At 42.2% G+C, this 15,680-nt stretch overlaps 2 protein-coding genes across 2 annotated transcripts in view; one reads left to right on the top strand and one right to left on the bottom strand.

Annotated features, from left to right (window-relative positions):
- LOC121821659 (immunoglobulin lambda-1 light chain-like) overlaps window positions 1–15,680 on the top strand; it is a 755,041-nt gene that overhangs the window by 385,071 nt on the left and 354,290 nt on the right. The gene's annotated exons all lie outside the window — the stretch shown is intronic.
- LOC143268055 (uncharacterized) overlaps window positions 1–15,680 on the bottom strand; it is a 99,790-nt gene that overhangs the window by 53,196 nt on the left and 30,914 nt on the right. Inside the window, exons 9-12 of the mRNA XM_076548522.1 lie at window positions 9,026–9,087; window positions 8,271–8,295; window positions 4,917–5,024; window positions 2,710–2,811 (exon numbers count right to left, since the gene is read on the bottom strand). Coding sequence (XP_076404637.1) covers window positions 2,710–2,811; window positions 4,917–5,024; window positions 8,271–8,295; window positions 9,026–9,087 — 297 coding nt within the window. The remainder of the gene's footprint in view (window positions 1–2,709; window positions 2,812–4,916; window positions 5,025–8,270; window positions 8,296–9,025; window positions 9,088–15,680) is intronic.

The following is a 15,680-nucleotide window of genomic DNA, read 5'->3' on the forward strand; positions in this document are numbered from 1 at the left end:
GGCATTCTGTACAGGACAGGCTGCCTCCAGCCCAGTTACTAGTGGAGAGAGAGTGGAGTGTTGGGTCAAATTTCAGACAAGATACCTTCCTAATTTGTGTCATAGCACTGAGAGTTTCATGAGGGCCAATGTGATGACCACATGCCAGTCACTCCTTCACCTTCTTCCTTACAATCCCTAAGGTTTGGGACAAACTTTTCTGGGTTTATTGTTCTTCTAATATACAGTCTTGCCCTGTTTATGGGACTTCCTCTGGCTGACTGAGTCCAGCCTTTTCTTCTCTCTTCACATATCCATGCCATACAGCTAGGCATCAGGAGCCCTTTAGCTGTGCCTACCAGATCCAGGACTGAACCAGATAAACTACTAAGATTTGATATCTTTGCTCTCAATGGCCTTTCCTGTCCGGTGAGTTTGGTGAGGAAGAGATAATTAGAAATAATACAAAAGGCAAAGAACTATCTGGACTGAGTATGGGAGCATGCCAGAGGGTTAGGCTATATTCTGTGGACAGTGTGTTCTACTATACAGTGTCAGGCACTAAATAATTAGTGGAAAAGAACCTCCAAGACTCTAAGGATAGCCAGGCACAGAACGCAGAATGAACATGGCACCCAGGAAATAGGGAAATTTCTGGAGAAGGATAAAGGGCAAGAAACTGTAACGAGGGATATGAAGTGTGTGCGGCTAGAGGTGGGGTCATGGGGCTCTGTAGGACACGCTACTCACAAGCAGGAGACCCAGAGTATACAGTGAGTAACACAATGCATTAATTCTACAAACACTGCCTGTTATGGTGGAGCCAAACACAGCTAAAGAATTAGAGAATGCAGGAGAAGCCAACACACTTGTGGGGATCAAGGGCCTCGAGCCTAATGAAGAGACTCCAAGGAAGACACAGGAAACTCATTTCTGAGATTATGAACTCCTTCCCCTAAAGAAGACAAGTCAGGAAAGCCTATAACAAGTGAAAGATACAAATGGTGACAGCACAGAGGACAGACACAGCCCTGTGACCAGATAGGTGCCAAGATAGCCGATACCCAAGTGCCTATAGTCCTTTAGTCCTAGGAACTGAATGTTGAATGTTCTCAATATTGAAGGCTAAACCAAGAATTTCTGAAATGGGGCCAAGTGTGTGCTAGAGTTCAGGATCTAAGATGGATGTCAGACCTCTAATCTCCCTTGTCTCGGCCATCCTGTATGTCAGTCTGAGGTGAGGAACACTGCCTACAAAAGAGTTCAAGTCACCAGGTGGTAGGTGCACACCTATAATCCCAGCTCTCAGGAGGCAGAGGCAGGCAGATCTCCATGAATTCAAGGCCATTCTGGTCTACAAAGAAGTTCCAGGATAGTCATGGCAAATACACAGAGATCTTGAGAAACTAAAAAAAGAAAAAGAAATAAAAGCGCTAAAGTCATACACTGAGCCCTTACTCCCAGGACATTGTAGCCTTGGGGTTTTGACAGAACAAAAAGCCATTCTTGGGTCTCTTTAGCCACTCCACCCTGTGGGGTCCATGAAGTGCTGCTACAAGACCTGGGAGAAAAAGAGAGAGAACCTGTTTCTCGGGCATCATTGGGATCACACTATAAGACATTTACCTATGGGTCCTGGTAAGGAGAGAAAGTTGTTCCCTATAGATAAATTGGCCCTGATACAGGTTATACTCAAAAGTGAAAAACAACACTTCATAGGCTCCATGATGCTGAAACCCAGCTGTCAAACTGATGAGGTCTGTGTCCTCTGGGCATGCCCTTGGGGTTTATCTTGATTAGATTAAGTTAGATGAGAAGAGCTGTTCCCTATGGGTACGAGCATTCCCTTCGATGGGATTCTGGGCAGTATAAAAGTAAGAAAAGTCAGGAGAGTACATTCATTCATTTTTCTTTGCTTCTGGGCTCTGGTTGCAAGGTCACTCTCCCTCAAGTTTCTGCCTCTACTGCTTCCCAATTATGGACTCCAAACTCAAACTATATGGCAAACTAAACCTTTCTTTGCCCACTGCCTCTGGGAAAGTAATCCTAACAAAATTTCCAAGGAGAGGTATAACAACATTCCAACGCTTGTGCATTGGGAGTGGCAGAGGAAGAACAGTCTATGTGTTCTTGGAAATACAGTCTTTAAATAACAGAACCAGGAGCAAAGCACCCTTAACCCTACCAGTGTTAACTATTATGCATTGGAAAGAGGAAAAGCACACAGGTTTCTGTGTCCTTGCTGATCTTTCCCACTCCCTTGGCCTCCCAAGTACAAGGTCTAAGATGACCATGCCTAGGGCTCTCTCCCAATGGACCTGACTAGAAATGCCTTTATCTAATTCAAATTTCATCCTCATTCTTGAGATTCTGGACATTAAACAGATCACTCTTGAGACTTTCCACATCTGCATCATCCATGTCTGGGACAAAGTGACTGAGAGGGTGGCTCAGTCATTCATGCCTACCCCAGGTGAAGCCATACTCATTCATAGGAAAGTCTCAGGTTTCCTATGGTTTACCACTACTTAATGAAAGGCAAAGGTTACCTTTAACCTTTAAACCTATTTATCCTATTTAAATTCTGTGGTTGTATTTCTACAGATAAGCTAGATAATTTAACAGTATCTACACACTAAAAACTACAGCAAAACGTCTCTATAGATTTATAATTAGTGCATAGTATAAAGGGCATCTATTATACATAACTGAACATAATTCCCTCAGTACCTTCTGTTTTAATGTATGTTTCTTTGGAGGTACCGGAGATGATTTGTGGTCCATCTGTATCAAGTGGGATCACGGTTGTTTTGATGGTCCTTTTCTTTAGTACTGCAGAAACAGGGAATGCAGTCACAACAGGGAAAGTTATGTCAGCTTCACAGCAGACAAACAGATATCACACACCTTGATGCATTACCAGGTGCAGTGTCTACAGGACCCATGATCCCAGAGGAATGCACCAGATAAGGGAGGAAGAAGATAATGGGGGTAGAGACTGCTCCTAGATGTAGGAGGGACACCTTGCTCAGAAGCAATAACTGTTGAGTTTAAGGAGAGGAGACACAATGTATTAAGGCTACTGAGATTGTCTGTGAGAAGGAGCCGAGCCCAGAGTTGTTCAATGAGACAATGCAGAAGATCAGACAGACTTGTAAAGATCAAAGTCCATCAACCTACCAAAGAGATGAGAGCCTGGAGGAAACACACTCCTCAGATATGAACTCATTGCCGCCCAAAGACCACCATGTCAGATACTCCAGGAGAAATTCATAAATATACCATCATAGAGGACAGACACAGCCTGTAGCAAGATGTGTGTCAAGAAGGTTGCTCCCCAATTGCTCATGTCCTTCAGCTCTTGGAACATGGATATTAGCTTATGGGAACTTCCTAAGACACCCTCAGTATCTTGGAATCAGAATCAAGAATGCATGAAAAAGAGCCAAGGCAGGGGTCAGAGATCAGATCCCTGCTCACTCATAAGGTCAGAGGCTCAAGGATGAAGGACAAGTCTCTGACCTCCTTTACACTTCAGTCATCCTGCATGGCAGTCCAGGATGAGGCACATAGGCTGGAAATGAGCTACACATTAACACTAGGCCCTTCCTTGCCAGTATATTGCAGATGTGGTCGTTGTGTCAGACTAAACAGCCATTTTACCCAGCAGTCTACCCTGTTGCTGCCACGTGAAGCAGGAGTTAACAGTGAACAGAGGACTATGCATGGACTGCTACAAGTCCTGAAGGAAGAAATGGAAGGGCTCTGTTCTTCCTTTATCATTGGGCTTACTCTGCTAGACTATCACCTACAGGTTCCTTAGAGTACAAGAGAGAATACTGTTCCTCCCCAGACACAGTGGATCTATCACAGGTAAGGACACAAAGTGAACACAACACTTCATGGGCACTGTCATGGTGAATCTCAACAGTCAATTGGATGATACCCAGTACTGGGCAGCAAGTGTGAGATTAGAGCAGTTTAGGTTAGGTGAGGTGGAAAGACTACTGAACTCTGCATGACATCATGGCTTAGGAAGGGATCAAGGTTATATAAAAAGGTAAGCTGAGCATGAGCATTAAATCTTCTGGTCGCTGACATGTTATAACGGGACTCTGCCACAGATTCCTGCCTGTATATATAATTACCCTGTGTTACAGTCTATAAGCTGAGACTATATTGAAAATGTACCATTTCCCTTTTAGGTTATCTTCACAAGATTTTGTGACAACAACTGAATAAATTATCCAGGCAGGCATAGTTACAATGCAGAGCTAGTAAGTCCATCCCAAACCGTGAATTATTGGTAGTATCACAGACTTAAAACAGTAAATGTTCTGAGGAAATGTGTACCAATGAGAGGATAAGCAAAGCACATTAAATAGCACACTCTGCTCACTTTCCATTATGTCCTTGTAACAGGAACAGAACAGATACCTCCTATTTTTGTTGTCCTTAATGAAATCTTTACCCCATTGCTAACTGAAGAAACAATGCATAACATGACCACTAGTGGACTCTTGCTCATTGGATCATACCTGGAACATTGTTATCTAAGGTGAATCTCACCCTCTGTCATGAGATGCTAGAACTTTGCCAGGTTCCTTTTAGGAACATCAGCTCTACTCCATCTGCATTACCCACATGTGGGAGAAAGGATTAAGGGTGATTCACCTATTCCTGTCTACAGCAGGTGAAGCCACCCTGACTCATACTAATGAGCCTCAGTTTCCAACAGTTCATGCTATTGAATGAGAGCCAAAGGTGACATCAGATGCATTTTAAAATCTGTAGTTGTGTTTACATTGAAGACTTAGATATATTGGAATTATCCTACATAGGGAAATAGTCTTAAGCTTCTCTTTAGATTTACATATAAAGAAAATGATTATCACCACATTACACAACTGGACAGAATTACAGAATTCACAACATACCTTTTTCATTAGGAATTTCTATAGAATAAAATTTACAGATTTCTGGTGTCATCACATCTGTATGCGGTATTGCTTCTCTCTGCTGAATTCTCTTCAATAAAGGAGAAACTGGGAATGCATCGAGAATAGAGTTTCATGTCAGCCTCATGGCAGAAAAACAGAGGAAACTAACAACTGTGTGTTTGTACATTTGATCTGATTGCTTGTTTCCGGGTACAGTCATCAGAGTGAGATTGTGCTTCAGGAGGATCACTGAATAGTGTACAACCAGTTAAGCATTACATGAACATGACAAGTAAAAGCTAATTTATGTGGAAATGCAGAAGGAAGTGCCCCATGACTGAACACACTTTGTGAGTGTGGTGTCAGAGCAGAGTGGTATCACTCTAATCCTTCTTAGAGCCCATGACACCTTTGCAATGGCTCCATTCACCAGCTGCTCACTAAGACACTAAGAATTTCTTAAGGACTACCCACAGGACTCACTAAGCTAATACAGATCTTTGTAATATATACTATAGGAAAAAGCACAGGCATTCAGAAGTGCCCTGTGATGTCTGTGAGATACCAGAAGACTTCAGCTACACAGGAGTAACTGAATTCAGACAAACTGTTGCATTTACTCTAGAACACTGGAGAACTGTTATTCTTCATTCTTTGACTGCCCCTTATATAGTAGTACATCTCATGGACAATGTATGGCATTGTCCATGGGAGGTAGGAAGGTAAGAAGCTTTGAAAACTTGTGACATTTCACACAATGGAGCAGTAACAGCTGCATTTGTGTGCCAGTGACGACCTCTCCTGACAGAAACAACTGACAGGAGACATGCTCTGCAGGCAGTCCCTGACTCCAAGTGTGAGCTACCTCCCAAATGAGCTGTGGGATTCCTGGATCAGTAAACAGCACCTTCCTCTATCATCCTCAACCTGTCACCGGCCTCTCAGTGACTGAGTCTGAACCTCCGGAACAAAATTGGGAGGATACCAATGCTTCCAGGCTCCAAGTCAATCTAAACCAAGCTGTCACGTGGAGGATGGGAGGAAAGGAAACTCTTTTAATCTCACCAAACCTGGATAAACCCTCTACAGGAAGAGGCTGGAAAAGCAGCCTGGTGCCATTGTAGGTGACAGATGTCCCCTGAAACTGTGTGGACAGTCTGAACTGAGTTCAGCTAAAAGAATGGTAGTCTACACAGGCTACATGTGAGTTTGCAAGGTGCTGTTCATCTATTCTTCATGAAAGTTCTGTTTCTCCAGAATCTTTTCCCACACACAGACACACGGGCAATGGACGAAGTCCTACTCCCCTCTGTTGTTTTCTTTTCACTTTTTTTCAGAGAAACGGTCTCTGGCCCACAGTGATCTCAATGCCACTTTGTAGAAATAGATGACTTTGAACTTAAAATTCTCCCATCGGCACCTCTGAAGGAGGTTTATAAAGCTATACAACCACAGCACATCTTTTGCATACTGGGAGCTCAAACCCAAGGCCTTAGAAATGGTAGGTATGCAATAACCACATTCTCTCTCAAGAACTAGCTCTTCTTTGCCAAAGGCCTTCATAGCACATGCCTGAGCAAATATACAGAAACCATTTTGCAAATAACGATGCTCTTCTCACTCCTACCTGCTGCCTGTGGTCCCCCTAGTGCTTCCACTCACAGGCAGTATGGACACTGACTACCAGTGAGCAGAAGACCCTTGGAGCCCAGAGTCTAGCTCACATTTAAAAACCTGTTGCCAGGAGCAAAGGAGACCAGAGGTTAACATCCCCTGCTGTTCCTGTAGAGGACACAGGTCTGGTTGGTTTCTATCACAGAAAAAACAGCTCAAAACAGTCTATAACTCCAGTTGCTAGAAACCATACAGCTAATTTGAGTCTGCATATGTATCATAGCTACAAATGGTGCACATACATTTATGCAGGTGAACACTTGTATACCCAAAATGAAAATAAATATATCTTTAAAAAACGTCCTTCTATTAAGAAAATGCTTCAGCACAGATCCAGAGACACGTGGTAACTGGAGTTCCTAGTGGATATTATTGTTTAGATGAGTGTCTCTTTTGTGCTCATGCTAATGTTGTCTATTTACTAAATCTTGTAATTATTTTTTATATATATTACATTTATTTTTGTTCTATTAAAATCGTGATCTTAAATTTGCATGAGAGAATTTTTTAATTTTTCATTTTTTCCCTTTTGTTGGAAACAGATTTTTTCATACAATATTCCTAAATTATAGTTTCATCTCCCCCTGATCCTGCCAGTTCCTCCCAACCCCCCCCCTCATCTGGATGCACTCCCTATCTGTCTCCCACTTGAAATAAAAATTTCTGAAAGAAACAACCAAACATGACAAAAGAAATATAAGAGAAAGCAAAAACAATCATATCTAACTATTTCTTTAAAAAATCTTTCTTTCCTATTTGATACTATAATAAGGACATCATTTCCCACGCCTGTTTCTCAATGAAAACCCTCCTCTATACCCATAAACCTTTCCTTGCCCTCTTTCAAAGCATGGCTACTCTTCTAACTAACTGTTTGTGTGTGTGTGTGTGTGTGTGTGTGTGTGTGTGTGTGTGTGTGTGTGTGTGTGTGTTCCAAATCAGTACTGTACCGTACTGTAAAACTCTAAGGGAAAAACCTCTGCCGCATCACCCCATGCATTGTCTGTCTCCCATTCTCAGATCACTGATCTGACTAGAAGCCTGTGGGCATTCTAACCTTTCATTTTTCTGAATGTCTGTAGGTAGATGAGAAACAATACCCTGGGCATTTGCCTTCTGTGGTAGTAACTACAGGGTCCTGATCTCTGCAGTTTTGACCTATTGAAGGCAGATACTGGGATGTTGCAAGTTAGGGATTACCAAGACCTCGGGCTATAGAAGGTCTCTTGATCTGCATGGACAGCCTCATCATTTACCTCTGTGCCATGGTTTATTCTTCCATAGAGTAGCACACAAACAAATAAATGTACTACATGTGATGGGCTTTGACATATATACTTTAGGTCAAGCGTGTATCCTAATATGGTAATTCAACAGCTTGTCCCTGTAGATTGGACTGAGCAATTGAGATACCTATCTTGGGGAAAACAGATTTAGATGTAGCCTGGTATACACCATTCCAGACTAACTACAGGCATCATAGCTGAATCCAGTGCATATGGACAAATGCCTCCACTATTTTTTTTTTAACTTAGGGGTCCACTTTAAAAAAAATACAGTCCAAATGCTCCCAATAGGTGGCATAAATCACAGTGGCTGCTTAGATATAAGGATACCCAGTATTTATAAAATTCATTTGTAAAGGGTGTCTTAAGGAAGAGATTCCATAATACATACTCCTTCTTTGGCTGCGGCAACGCACCTGAAACATAAAAGAAAGAAAACAGTCTGTGGCCTAGGTCATGATGAGTTCTGTTTGCATGGGTCATTGAAACACATATGAACATGATATAATGCCAATCAAAGTGGGAAAGAGTCTTCAAATAAAAGACTCTGCTTTAGTATATATGATGGTGTCACAAAAGAACTGGTGTTCCTCACTTGTACCCCTTCCCACTTTTGCTGGTTCCCACACCAGATCAAGAGGCACTATCTGTTTGGTCTCTGCTGCGTGTTCCCTAAGCCACACTGCAACATGCTGGAGCATCTTTATGATCCTGCTATGAAATTAACCCTGCCACAATGTAGCCTCAATTATTTACACTAATGCTCACGTGTTAAAAGTCTAACCTTCAGCATCCCTACACTGGACATAGGAAGATTGCTCCATATGACTGTTGTAGAACGTACTGCATGGAAATTGAGGGGATCTGAAGTGCCTGACAACTTCTAAACCAAAACTTTAAGTTTTATCTAAGAGGATCTTTTTTCTCCAGAAGAAAAAGCCTGCTCACAAGACTGATAATTAACACTGGATGCTTTGATGCTCTATTCAGTTTGGAACAGGCTGGTACAATTCTTCTTCTCCCCTTCCAAACTAACTCTCTAATACCCATGATGCCTGCTCAGTTTTGTTGTTCAGTGGGATATCCTCTGAAACATAAGATCACTAAAGTAACCTTTCTACTTTAGAGAGAAAAAGGCCCTCTTACCTCCAAGGGATTTTCTTCTGTGCGGCCATCTGGTCTAAGTGTGTCATCATTTTCCGTTAAACCTAGGGGGACAGAAAGTCATGAGCTTGCAGACTGTCAGTTCTTGGTCCTGCTTCCTACCTATGTAGTATCCTTACTTGATGTGGGTAAAAGTGCATGGACTTAGGACATGTGACTAGACCTACTGAACAGGATGGTTGGGCAGCTGCTGAACCGTCTTCCCTTGAAGGAAATTAAAGCAGAGAAAGACCAGGAGAGATATGAGTAAGAGATTTGTTGCATTTCTAGACAGTGGACACCCAAAGCAACATAAAATAATCTGTCTTTGATTGTGTATTGTTAAATTAACATTTTCACATGTATTCTGTTTAGGGCCACTTGTGAAGTCTCATTTTGGGTGTGGAGGTCAGTGGATAGCTTGTGGGATCTGTTCCTCCCCTTTTGCCAGGTGTGTTCTGAGTTTCAAATCCAGGTCATTGGGCTTAGAGAAGGCATCGATTTCCTTGGAAAGAAGAATTTTATCCTTCCCTGTGGCCAAACTTGTGTTTAAACTTTAGTGTTTGTGTTTACAATTTTTATCATTCCAATTTCAGGTAAGAGTTGACAGATGAGGACGGCAGGAATACAATCTTTTATGTAGTAAAAGTCTCACATGAAACTCTCAACTTGGAAAGAAGAGAATCACTATGAAGGAAGCAGCTGTATAGGATGTCAGCATTTTACTCCAAGATCAAAAAACATAAAGAAATTTGCACGGACTAGGAAGAGAATCACAAGCTAAGAGCAGAACTAGAAATACAAAAGAAACTCCAGGACTTAGAAGATGTGTAACGATAGAATGTTGGCAGATAAATGCCTAGTGATATATGAGAGTGCTTTCATTAGCCACTCTCAAGAAAAAAACCCATGAACTACTAGGAGAAGCAAAGACCATTTTGAAAGATGAAATAGGCAACTTTGAATCCAGAGTGACATCCATTCAGCAGGTGTTAGCACATCTGAAAGTTCAGTTGGATGCAAAAATTGTCCATCAACATAACCAGTGAGGCTGGTGAAAAGGAATAACATCAATATGCAAATATTAAAATATTTGTATATCTTATCTGGAGCTGTGGGTTGTAGTTTGGTTACCCTTTTCTTTACTTCTGGTATCCATTTATGAGTGAGTACATACCAGAGAAGCTAGGTAACAAGGAGGACCTAAGAGGGATGCAAGGAATTCCTGGGAGAGGGAAATAGATGAGACTTCCTGAGTGAACTGGGGGTTATGGGGGACAATGGAGGGTAGTTGTATGGGATGTGAGCATAGGGGAATGGGATGGTGGAACTGGAACAGGGGCAGAGTGGGAGAGCAATGAAAGAGATATCTTGATAGAGGGAGACATTATGGTATGGATAGGGAGAAACCTGGTCAGGGAAGTTCCCAGGAATCCACAGGCATGACCCCAGCTAAGATTACTAGCAATAGTGGAAAGGGTGCCTGAGTTGTCCTACCCTGGTGATCAGATTGGTGAAAAGCCCTAACTGTCATCATAGAGCCTTCAGTGAATAACTGATAGAAACCCATGCAGAGAGCTAAGCACCAGGCTGAGTTCCAGAAGTCCAGTCGATGAGAGGGAAGATTGATTCTATGATCAAGGGGCATCAAGACCATGATGGGAAGACTTACAGAAACAACTGAACTAAGCTAGTGGGAACTCATTAACTCTGGACCCACAGCTGTGGAGCCTTACATGGGACTGTACTGGGCCCTCGGTGGGGGTGAGATATTTGTGTAGCTTGGTGTGTTTCACTGCACCCTGACTGTAGGAATAGGATCTATCCCTGGAGCATGAGCTAGCTTTTTGGAGCCCATTGCCTAATGTGGGACATCTTGCACAGCCTTGATGAAAGGGTGTGGGGCTTGGACCTTCCTCAGCTGAATGTTCTGGGTTTTGCTGACTCTCCATGGGAGGCCATACATTTTTGAAGGAGGAGATGAGTGGTAGGCTGTGGGGAAAGGCTAGAGGCAGAGCAGAAGGGATGAAGGAGGTATCTGTGGTCAATATGTGGAATGAATAAAAAATTTCTTAAAAAGATTTGTCTAGCAAACTCAAGCATTGTTGAAATGATAATTTCCATTCTTCAAAGGACATGGAGAGGAGTTTTAAACATTTCATTTCATTAATGGAAATCTATATATTTAATGTATTTTGCTTCTTTATTTCATATTTTCAGAAGGAGACAATATTTATGTATCCATTTCATATCATAAGTATATCAATTTTAGTGGGTTCATGTGATGTTCATAAAATCAGCTAAACCAACAACGAGAACTTTAGATTTTCTCAATATTGTGTAGGTAATTGCTTTCTAATGATTGACGGTCTTATGAGTGAAATAAACACTCAAATTGAGCAAGTGAAATGTTACATAAATCAGTTCCAATGCAATAGAGACCCAAGGAATCAACAATCTCTGCAATGTGCAATGATCTGGGAATACAAGCAAATCATGCAAGTGATTAAGTTTCCCGATGGTGGCATGATATTTGGCAATAATTGACTTTACTACATCTTTAACCAGAAATGGTTATGAATTTATTGCAATTGTGCCACATGCCATTCAGATTTCTTGTTCATGGGTATGCATGAATGTGCATGTGTGAGTGTAGGTTTGATCATAGGTGTGGATTAGATTCATTTGCTTGGCTGCAGGTAAGTGTTCATGCACATGGATGCGAGAGGAGGGTATGCACTATCCTGCATTAGTCCACACACTCAGTTACCACTTGCCCTCCATTCTGATCCCCTAGTGTCAGATCCCTCAGTGGTGGTATTGGCAGGGGTCATCCTCCATTGTCCTTCCTGCCTAGCTTTATGAGGGACCCTCAACCTAATGCCAATTCAGGTATGGACACAGGTAAGTGCCCCATACCCAGCTCTCTGGAGTATTCTAAACCTATTCTAAACCTGTTCTATCATAATGTGCTGCCCACCCATGAAGCCTCTCTATGCCCAGACCCAGGCAGATTTATCAACTCTCTTATGAGTCTGAATCACTTCTCTCCTTCCATTCTACCCACCGGCAGGCCCAGACCCAGAAAGGCAGCACATGTGTCAGCCCTTTTGCTGACTGTGACCCATGATACTCACTCTTCACCCTGTGTGACTATGCCACACCAAACAGGTTATGGAGGCCAATACTAGGACCATCTTTTGAAAGCTCACCCAGGACCCTTAACTCATCCCACCACTTAGTCTCAGACATAAAGTGGTAGCCAGATCCATGCACAGAAGTCGTACATTTTTGGCAAGGCCTAGGTGAAGGCCATGTGTTTTGTCTTCAAAAAAGCACTATAAAGGTGGACACTTCTCAGAGGCTTCTGCATTTCCATGCAAAATGAGGGTGTCTGTACATGAGGGTGCCTGCAGCACAGCTACAGACGGGTATAAAGTAGACACAGTGTCAAGGAAGTTAGCAGACATTGCACTAATTGGGGTCAGAGCATTAGGTGTTCGAGAGTTCCAAATTGACCATCAAAAGTCAGTGGTTTGGCTTTGTCACTTTCCATAAATTTTGGGACAAACTTTTTCAGGTTTTTTTAATGTAATTTAGTTGTTCTTTTACACTAATCTGATTAGGAGACCTTTCCTAGCTGATTTTAGACTCAACTCTTCCCTCTCTTTTTTCATATTCAAGTGTATCAGCTGTTCAACAGCAAGGTTTCACCTCTACCCACAAGGCAAGGGCATGAGTCAGATAACCTATTAAGATTCAACCGTCTTTCTGGGCATGCAGTCTCCAGAGAAGGTTTCTGTTTTGTCTTCTTCTCTCCAAGTTGTCTTGTGACTCTGATGAGCTTAGTGAGGGAGAGAAAATTATGGAATAAAAGAGACATGGGACATAAGAGACTCAGTTGGGCATTCTTTTGAGCAATGTTTCAATGTTCCCAGGTAGAAAGGATATCACACACCTTGATGCATTACCAGGTGCAGTGTCTACAGGACCCATGATCCCAGAGGAATGCACCAGAGAAGGGAGGAAGAAGATAATGGGGGTAGAGACTGCTCCTAGGTCTAGGAGGGACACCTTGCTCAGAAGCAATAACTGTTGAGTTTAAGGAGAGGAGACACAATGTATTAAGGCTACTGAGATTGTCTGTGAGAAGGAGCCAAGCCCAGAGTTGTTCAATGAGACAATGCAGAAGATCAGACAGACTTGTAAAGATCAAAGTCCATCAACCTACCAAAGAGATGAGAGCCTGGAGGAAACACAATCCTCAGATATGAACTCATTTCCACCCAAAGACCACCATGTCAGATACTCCAGGAGAAAGTCATAAATATACAAAACATAGAGGACAGACACAGCCTGTAGCAAGATGTGTGTCAAGAAGGTGGATCCCCAATTGCTCATGTCCTTTAGCCCTTGGAACATGGGTATTAGCTTATGGGAACTTCCTAAGGCACCATCTGTATCTTGGAATCAGAATCAAGAATGCATGAAAAAGAGCCAAGGTAGGGGTCAGAGATCAGATCCCTGCTCACTCATAAGGTCAGAGGCTCAAGGATGATGGACACGTCTCTGACCTTCTTTACACCTCAGTCATCCTGCATGGCAGTCCAGGATGAGGCGCATAGGCTGGAAATGAGCTACCCATTAACACTAGTCCCTTCCTTGCCAGTATATAGGAGACGTGGTAGTTCTGTCAGAGTAAACATCCATTTTACCCAGCACTCTACCCTGTTGGTGCCACGTGAAGCAGGAGTTAACAGTGAACAGAGGACTATGCATGGACTGCTACAAGTCCTGAAGGAAGAAAGGGAAGGGCTCTGTTCTGCCTGCTTCATTGGACCCTAACTGCTAGACTGCTCTTGAATAATCCTTTTGTACACTGTGAATATATGTTGGTGTGATTGGTTTAATAAACAAGCTAAATGGCCAATAGCTGAACAGGTAAAAGTTAGGTGGGAAAGCCAAATTGAGAATGATGGGATATGGAAGGGTGGTGTCAGAGGAGTTGCCAGCCAGATGCAGAACGAGTCAGACATACCTAATTGGATAGACGTAAAAGCGCTAAGCCTCATGGGAGAATATACATTAATAGGAATGAGTTGTAAGAGCTAGTTAGTAATAAGCCTGAGCTATTGGGTAAACATTTATAATTTATGTTAAAGCTCAATGTGGTTTTTATGAAGCTGCTGCTAGCACCCAGAGAAACTCTGCCTACAATAGACTATCATCTACAGGTTTCTGTGAGTATAAGAGAGAATGTTGTCCTTCACCAGACAGAATGGCTCTATCGTGTTAGTACACAAAGTGAACTCAATACTTCATGGGCACAATCATGGTGAATCTCAACAGTCAAACAGTCAATTGGATGATACCCAATACTGGGCATGGAAGTGTGAGATTATATCTATTAGGTTAGCTGAGGTGGGATGACTAATGAACTCTTCTTGGCATTATTGCTTAAGAAGGTGTGATGGTTATTGCTTGCCAACTTGTTTGCATCTGGAATGAACTAACCCCCCAACATGGAGGGCATATCTGTGAGGAATTTTTTTCTTAAGTTGAAGTAGGAAGACCCACTTCTAATTTGGATCTTTGGAAGAAATAGGCTGTAATGCCAGTGAAGGAATGCACTTGTTAACAAGACCAGAACAATCAGGCAAAGAGCAAAAGCTTCCTTCTTCCATGTTCTTATATAGGCTTCCAGCAGGAGGTGTGGGCTGGATTAAAGTGTGGCTTCCTGCCTCAAGTTCTCAGTTAAAGGCATGTGTCTTCATGCCTCAATTGCTTGTCTTTTCCCAGCTCAAAAGATCTAGATTAAAGATGTGTCTTCCTACATCAAAGGGGGAAGTGAACAGGAGCTCCCATTCCTAACCAAGAAGCTATCTTCATTGGCAAACTCAAGGGAAAAATCAGTTTTCTCCAATAGAGTCTCATTAGGTATATTAACCACGCTTAAGGGTAGACCCAATGCAAGCATGCAAGCTGTAGATGGCCAACACACAACATACTTAATGGTTTTGTAGACTTTTTGGGTCTCATATTGCTTTTGGGGGAGCATTTTTAAAATCTTACTGGTCTTTTACAAGTATATTATAGTTTCTGATTTGGTGTTTTTATGTTGCTTTTTTGAGTGTGTGTGTGTGTGTGTGTGTGTGTGTGTGTGTGTGTATTTGTTGTGCTTTTACACTGATTATATATTGGTTTTCTTTTTTAATTTGCTTGTTTCTTTTCTACAGTGAGAGATAAAGATAGTGGATGGGTGGTAAGGTGGGGAGAATCTGGGAAGAGATGGAGAAGGGGAAACCAAGATCAGAATATATTGTATAAGTTTTCAAGAAAGAAAAGGAAAACATTAAATTTTAAAAAGCAACCCTTGAAAAAGGAGTAATGTCCTGGGAAATACTGTCTTCAAATGGCAAAGTACACTTTCCCCAGACTCTGCTTACCACTGTGCCATTGAAAGAGGAAAAGGACACCCCCCTCTCATTTTCCTTGTCCTTATTGATATCTTTCCCACTCCCTGATCCTCTAACACAATGTGTAACATGACCACCCCTGGATCCTTGCTCATTGGATCAAACCAGGAACACTGTTATCTAAGGTGAATTTCACCCTCAGTCATGAGACGCTGGAACTTTACCAGGTCACTTTGAGGAAC

Source organism: Peromyscus maniculatus, chromosome 12 (genome assembly GCF_049852395.1).
Source record: "Peromyscus maniculatus bairdii isolate BWxNUB_F1_BW_parent chromosome 12, HU_Pman_BW_mat_3.1, whole genome shotgun sequence".
Lineage (NCBI taxonomy): Eukaryota > Metazoa > Chordata > Mammalia > Rodentia > Cricetidae > Peromyscus > Peromyscus maniculatus.